The following is a 7,230-nucleotide window of genomic DNA, read 5'->3' as shown; positions in this document are numbered from 1 at the left end:
AAGCTGTCATTGAACAGGGGAGGGGGTCTACGCCACCACTTATCCCCCACTTACAATGCTGTCCTTTCATCACTTCCCAGGAAACTCAACAAACGTAACCTATTGGCCTCAGGTGAAGATACCAACGATGGTCGTTCAGTCTTGGCCTCGGGAAGTCCTAACGACTGTCGTTACAGCAACCAGGAACACTAACGAACCAGCAATATCAACGATCCTGGCAAACGATCCCACTGAGGTTAAATAGCTGAGTTACCCTACCAGTCAGTCAGAATTGAAGAAGTCCCTTGGATGAGGGACGAAACGTCTTCCAGTATCTTCAACCAAGTCCAGTTGCTCTTGACTTCAACCTTCGTTGGATATTTTAAAACTGTACTAAAGTACAATACTTAACTACAATTTACTCATATATAATTATATTCCATCACTGTAAATCATTGCATGGGAAAGTACAGATGTAGAGCTCAAACTGAAGTAGATTCCGAGGATCTAAATTTATTTAACAATTCCCATGCAGCAACAGCAAACAATTTTGTTTTCGTAACATTGCTTAACAGCAATGCAAGTAGACAAGATGCATATTAGCATTAAATTGTTCACTCACTTGTTGTCCTTTGACTCCCTTAATAACTTTGGTCATAGCGCCCTGCCCAGAAAAACAATGTTATTTAATAACATTTCATGCATCATTTGCCTGTCACACATTCACAAAAAATTCTTCTATTATATTGCATTGAATATATATATTTTTATTGCTTTACCTTAGGTCCGCGGGGACCTGGAGGCCCTGGGGGACCCTAGAGGAACACACAGACAGGATCCTAATAAGCACTTTGCATCAAAATAGATTGAGCTTAACAAACTAAATTTAAAATTGCTCCTAAACATATGCCCACACACAAATGCACACTTACCTTTGGTCCTGGGGCGCCTGTGTTACCCTCCCATCCTCGGTTTCCTGGGGGTCCCTGACAAAAATCAAATGACATACAGTAGATGACAAAGATTGCAAAAACAGAAAATTTAGTAAAAGTAGGTTTCAAAGAAGTTGTTCAGAACGAGGAAATGCATTAGTTAGTGCAAATTTGATATGACAATATTACATGTAACAACCATTATGTGATCATCAACAAATCATTTGAATTATGTGTCTTACTATTATTCCGTTGAACCCTGGTGTGCCTAGATCTCCCTGTGTAGACATGGTCAAAGATTCATGAAGTTAATACAATCTATGTGACTTTGTTATACCAAGTTGTAAATGCAATTTTATGATGGCAGAAATTCTCCAGAACAAAAGTCAGGTTTGGTGTACCCTCCTCTTCCTCACCCTGAAACGCTCCATGTACACACTCAGCTCCAGAGAGTCTCCCTTCGCTCCCTTTCTGCCTGGATTTCCCTGAGAAAACAAAGACAGAGTAATCGTCACTTAAAGGAAATCAAACTCTATGTATTTTACAAATCACTATACACATAGGTTTGGAGTTTCGCTTACAGGAAAACCAGGTGCGCCATTATAGCCCGGTTGCCCCGGGAAGCCTGATTCTCCCTGTGTCCCATTACAGCCATCTGCACCTGGCTTGCCCCTGGGCCCAGCTTGTCCGGGGTGGCCCTGCAGAGCGAGAGTCAAACAACAACAGTCAGAAAACATCGTCAGCAGAATCATCACTCTGTGCACATACAGTGAGCTTTTACTGCTTTCCCAAAGACTTATGGATAGACTAACAGGAATGCCGTCATTTCCAGAAAAACCAGGAACTCCAGTCATCCCCTGTGGAGCGACACAAATCACACATTAAACAAGATGACAAACGACAAGAGTCTTGGCATTTTTAACAATTAGACAAAAAAATAGAAGAATATTATACCTGATTTCCTTTAAGACCTATAATGCCGCCACGGCCATGGTCACCTTTCTGCCCCTTTGGTCCCTGGATGCCTGGATCACCTGGTCTCCCAAAAGGGCCCTGTAAGCCCTGAGGACCATGAGGCCCAGGGTGACCCTGAGATTGAGGTTATGAGAAAAAGGAGTTAATCAACTTCACGTCAAGAGTGCAATACACCAGATAAACTGCAAAGTGGCATCACTTTGGCTTACAGTTTAGAGCATAATGTTTTCTGAATCAAATATCGTTTGATTTCCTTTTATCAATAATATCACAACTCTTACATTGGTGACATCTGCAGTAACAAAAAAATTAAAATTTACCTCATGAAAGTAGATTAATTAGAAAAGAAGAGAAGATTTGAAAATAGGACAGGTGTTATCAACAGTATCCCAACAATGCAACAAGTATGACAAACTGTAATCAACCAGTTGGAAACATTTCACATATTTTTTTAAAGTTTCTTACAACTGCTTACACACATTTTCACAACTATGTCTCTTTTTTTTCAAAGGTCTACACACTGCCCTACATTCCCCAAACTGCCCACACAAATTGCAAAATGCCTCATATGTCCTTCAAAAAAAAAAACTGCATTCAAAATGCCATAAACACATCTCAGAATGAAGCACTTGCATGGCAAACACTTTTTTTACAATAGTAAATTTTTGGATATACCATGCACACACTGTTCTAAATCTAATGATCTTTTGTCCTTCATAGGCTTATGTGTACATTTCCATACAATGTTCTAGAGTGAAAGAAATCAGCTGAGAGGTGCTGAAAAGAACACTAAACACCAATGGGCCAATGTTGAAACAGAAAATATTTATTTGGCAAAACATTGCAGTTGTAACAGTAGCAAAGTGTTATATGCAGTAGCATACATGAAACAAAAACCATCAACATATGTGAACCAAAAGTATATATATTTTTTTAGAATAAAAAATTTGTGTGTGTGTGTAGGGTTGTGTAACAATTTTCACTCTGTAAAGAACTCACCAGTGCCAGCAGTTACTGTAAAAACTGTACAAAATATTGTAGTACAGCATTACAACCAACCTCATTCATACAATGCAGTGCAGTAAATGGATGACTTAGAGCTACAAATGTTTATGCAATACCATGTGGTAATACATATTTTATGGTACAATACTGTAATGCTGAAATAGTGATTAGCTAGTTGCAGCCTGTTATAATTTCTGAAGGTTCGAATTATGGACGCCACTGTAAAGCAACTCAAATTGGCCTGGACTCTTAGTCCAGCTTCTCTCGTAGTCAACCTGTGGTTGATCACATGATTAAAGTGTGGTTCTGATCTCATCAGATATAGCTCTCCTTCCTTCACTTCTTCCTTCTTGTCCTCCTCTTCTTCCAACTCTTCCTCCTTGAACTCGTCCTCGTTGTTGTCCCCTGCCTCTCTCTTCTACTCCCCTTGCTCTCTGTCCATTGTTGGTATCCAATGTTCAAACAGGTAATCTGACCTTTGACCTATTTATAGGTCTATAGTATACTAAAGCAGTGATTGGTTAGTGATCATTTAAGCAGTTAAGGGAGGAGTGGCTGTGTGACCTGGTGAATATGTGTAGCATTTTGATTGGTTGTGTTTGAAAAAGGAAAGCAGGTTACTTCCTGTTAGATTTTTGTGTCTTAGGTAGAGAATTGTGTGTAGTGTTTTGAAAAAAAGTGTTTTAAGGCTGAGAAATAGCTGATGGTTTTGGAGATTTGGTGTGTAGTTTTGCTCTTTGAGTGAGTGACACGTCTGCTTGTAGTTCCTGCTTGCACCACTAGGGAGAGACAAAACCCTTTTTCTTTTTCTAGTGAAATCCTCTCCCTCATCACTCCCTGCTCTCTACACCCATCCAGTGGTCAAACACTGTTCCTACAGATGATGTGTAAAACTGATGCCAGAGTAGCAATACAACCAAATCCATACAGTGAGAACATAAAGAAACATCTCAATAATATAACTCACTTAACGTCACTTAACTCCTTTTCAACCTTTTAGGGACAGAATGAGCAGACACAATTACAGATTCTTACACACAAATTACAAAACATATTCTTGTTTTACACGTTATTCTAATTCAAGCCAGATGAAGACACGAGGAGATTATGCTATGGTAGATAAAGCCAGACTCTGCTGTCAAATGTCTCCTTAATAAAAAAAAAAGACACTCACAGTGGCCAAGCAAACTTGAAAGGCAAAGTTAAGGGCTGTTTAAAGAGGATTTTATTAAGTTGTCTGTTTGAAACTGCAGACAGACCCCTAATCTGCAAGCTAAATATAACAGTTTGATCATGACACTCAAAGTGATGAAAGAGAGAAGACAGGAAAGCAGATAGGAAGGAAGGAAGGAAAATGTGAGTCTGGCAGTGGCAGAAGTATGTTTCTGTTCTCCAAACTGCTCCATTTTAAACATCTAATTTGTATCTGCTAATAGGTAGATTCACGATGTGTCTGCGGACTTGGCAGTATAGTATGTCTCTCTTCCCCTGCTTCACCAGAATGGCTGCTGCATGTTGTCAGCAGGATGCAAACTGACACTCCAGCAAAGAGTTATGAATACTGAGGAGTTGTTCAGTGCAGGCAGGGTGTGTGAGAGCGAGGTGCTTCAACTGAAAGATCAGAAAGAACAGGTGCCTCAAAAACAGACACACATATACATACATCTCAGTGTTGGACTGGACACAGCCAGGGTTTGAGAGGGGCAGAGAGTTGACAATGGCTGGTGGGATAGAAACAGAATAAAATGGGGACAGCATATTTAAAAGGGTCAAACAAACACGTGAGGGCAAAGACACCATGGGAATTGGGCGTGTTTGTATGGTCTGGGAGTTCAGGGGCTCAGTAAGTGGTGACCTCTGAGGTTTTGGGGCCTGGCAGTGTTCCTGTGAGAACCAACAAACACAGTGACGCTGTTTGTCCCCAGACAGAAATGCTCTGGGCCTTGTTATATGAAGCTAGAGCCAAGGGTCTCGAAGGAATTAATAAAACTGCCTAAACAATGTCAAACAACAATTCAAACAACCTCACAGGCAAATCAGATGCACATAGTGTGAGATAAAGCCTTGGCCTCTGTGTGTGTGTGTGTATTTGATAGATAGTCCGAGCTTTGTCTATGGGGGCCATTTTGGAACAGGAGGTGTGTGTTTTGTCTCTGGATCAATCCGGACAATGCAGCTGTTGCGTATAGAGCAGACAGACCATAGTCCTGTCAAAACAACTCAAACTCAACATGAATAACTGGCGGTACATCATAGTGTGAACTGTGAATTTTTACATTTACAGACGAAATCAGCCAGAGGAATGGACTGATTAGGCATTCAGACGTGTGATCAAATCAATATATCTTGCCCACAATGGAGATGGTATCACCACATTGGGGATTCTGCACAACACAACCTAATATGAAACATAAGCAGCCATCAGAGCATACTGCACTGATTCACTGCATTGTAAAGAGATTTCAACACCACAGAGTTTTTATTAAGACAAATGAGATGAAACAATGTGTGTCAGACTGCTTGGGGTCATTTCAATTCAGAAACAAGACTAACGTTCTACAGCCACTCTAGCAGCCCTGTCAGGCTACACTTAGCCACAGTAGTGCTAAGTAATGCTAACATCAGCTCACTAACATGCTCACAATGACAATGCTAACATGTTTATGTTTAGCATGTATAAGGTTTGCCAACGTTGATTTATCTTCACTCGAGCTTCTGAGCAGCTAGATTCGGTGCACATCCGGTTCCAATGTTGTTGTTAGCGCTGGTTGGCACCCAGAGCTCTGTTGGACTACTACTGCATATTTATATAAAAACGGACAAACCTGGACATTACTTGGAGAAAAGAAAGCGAGGAAGTTGAACTACCTGGTGAGTTCAGAAAATATGTGTCTGTAATTTTATTCCAGCTATCGTTGTACTTTATTGTGAACAAGTTAGCGTAGCATAGCCCTGATTGATCCAAACTCCATTCAGAAAACAAACATTTTATAAGTTGTTGTCATGCGGTCTTGCTGACAGACCTGACAAAGCATGAATTCATATGTTATGAATCTGCACCATAATGTAGTTATTTGACATCAGTTTGATCCGTTTATTGCTATTTAATCACAGCAAAATGTTTACTTGGGGTTCATACAGCTGTAGCAATGGCTAGTTTTGTTTATTCGTGTTATCGTGTTGTGTGTGAATACTTGACAGTTGTCCAGCGATAAAACCCCCGCAAGGAAAGCGTTGCGAGGATTAAATTCTCGTTTGGTCTGAATGCAGCATTACACCCTTCATGTTCATGTCTGTCACGGTTTTGGTTTTGTTGTCTGTTTCTAGTTTCCTTATTTACTTTGTAGTTGTCTGTCACCATTGTTCCTTGTGTTACTGCCTGTCTTTGACTGTTGTACCTGTGATCACCTGTGACTCATTATTCTCATCCCTTCCATGTGTATATATGGTAGTCTCTCTGTTGTCTGTTGCTGATTCATTGCTTCATTCATGTCTCTTGTGTTCCTGCTCCGTGGTTATTGGATTTTCCCTGCTTTCGTGTTTCATGTTTCTGGCCTCTAGCGTTGTTCCCCGTTTTTTTCCACTGTATGTTTGGACTTCAGTTTTCATGGACTACTCATTTTCAGTTGTGGATCACTGTGTTTATTTGGACTGCCATTTTCACAACACTTGTGAATGTTTCTCCGCTCCCATGTATGCACTTGCCCTTGATATTCTGTGTAGCCTTCTAGCTACACGTAACATTGGCACACCTCTATCTCTCTCTCGTCCACATGCTGCTAGTCACACTAGTTATTTATTTATGTTATTATGGTTTTTATCATTTGTAATTCATTCGCCATTTAAATAGCAATGCGCAAGGTACAGGCACCCCTGACTTTTAAAGGCAATGGGAGATAACACTCCTATTGGTTTAAATGTTCAGTGTGTAAGTTTAAGGGCTGCAAATTGCAACCAACTGCTCAAGTCACCGCTCACCCCTCCCTTTGCAAGCGCGGGGGAGAAGCTAGGGTGGCTTTGTCCTAAATAATATGTGTGGTCCTCCATCTGTCCACATTTACAGTCTCCTCTTACTTTCAATGAACCCTACAGCTACTAGTACTACTACTACCACTTCTTCTTCTCCTTCTCCTTATCTTCGTACGTATTCAACATAATGATGAAACGTGCTCTGTAGAGCAGTTGTCAATTGGGGCTACTACTCGGGCACTGACCTGGCACGTCACACATATTTGTTGTTGATTGTTGATCTTTGTTGTTGTATATTTTTATGTTGTCAGTTTATATGTACACAATATTCTTTGTTACTTCTGCACGGCACAGACCCAGAATAATGCAC

General features: G+C 40.5%; 1 protein-coding gene across 1 annotated transcript in view; it reads right to left on the bottom strand.

The window, feature by feature from the left end:
• col4a2 (collagen, type IV, alpha 2) overlaps positions 1-7,230 on the bottom strand; it is a 105,668-nt gene that overhangs the window by 72,562 nt on the left and 25,876 nt on the right. Inside the window, exons 3-10 of the mRNA XM_046054527.1 lie at positions 1,866-2,000; positions 1,724-1,768; positions 1,493-1,609; positions 1,328-1,396; positions 1,154-1,189; positions 912-965; positions 759-794; positions 602-643 (exon numbers count right to left, since the gene is read on the bottom strand). Of these exons, the coding sequence (XP_045910483.1) occupies positions 602-643; positions 759-794; positions 912-965; positions 1,154-1,189; positions 1,328-1,396; positions 1,493-1,609; positions 1,724-1,768; positions 1,866-2,000 (534 nt within the window). The remainder of the gene's footprint in view (positions 1-601; positions 644-758; positions 795-911; positions 966-1,153; positions 1,190-1,327; positions 1,397-1,492; positions 1,610-1,723; positions 1,769-1,865; positions 2,001-7,230) is intronic.

The sequence above is a fragment of the Micropterus dolomieu genome, linkage group LG07, assembly GCF_021292245.1.
Source record: "Micropterus dolomieu isolate WLL.071019.BEF.003 ecotype Adirondacks linkage group LG07, ASM2129224v1, whole genome shotgun sequence".
Lineage (NCBI taxonomy): Eukaryota > Metazoa > Chordata > Actinopteri > Centrarchiformes > Centrarchidae > Micropterus > Micropterus dolomieu.
The sequence above is the reverse complement of the archived record's forward strand: the minus strand, read 5'-3'. Positions and strand labels throughout refer to the sequence as shown.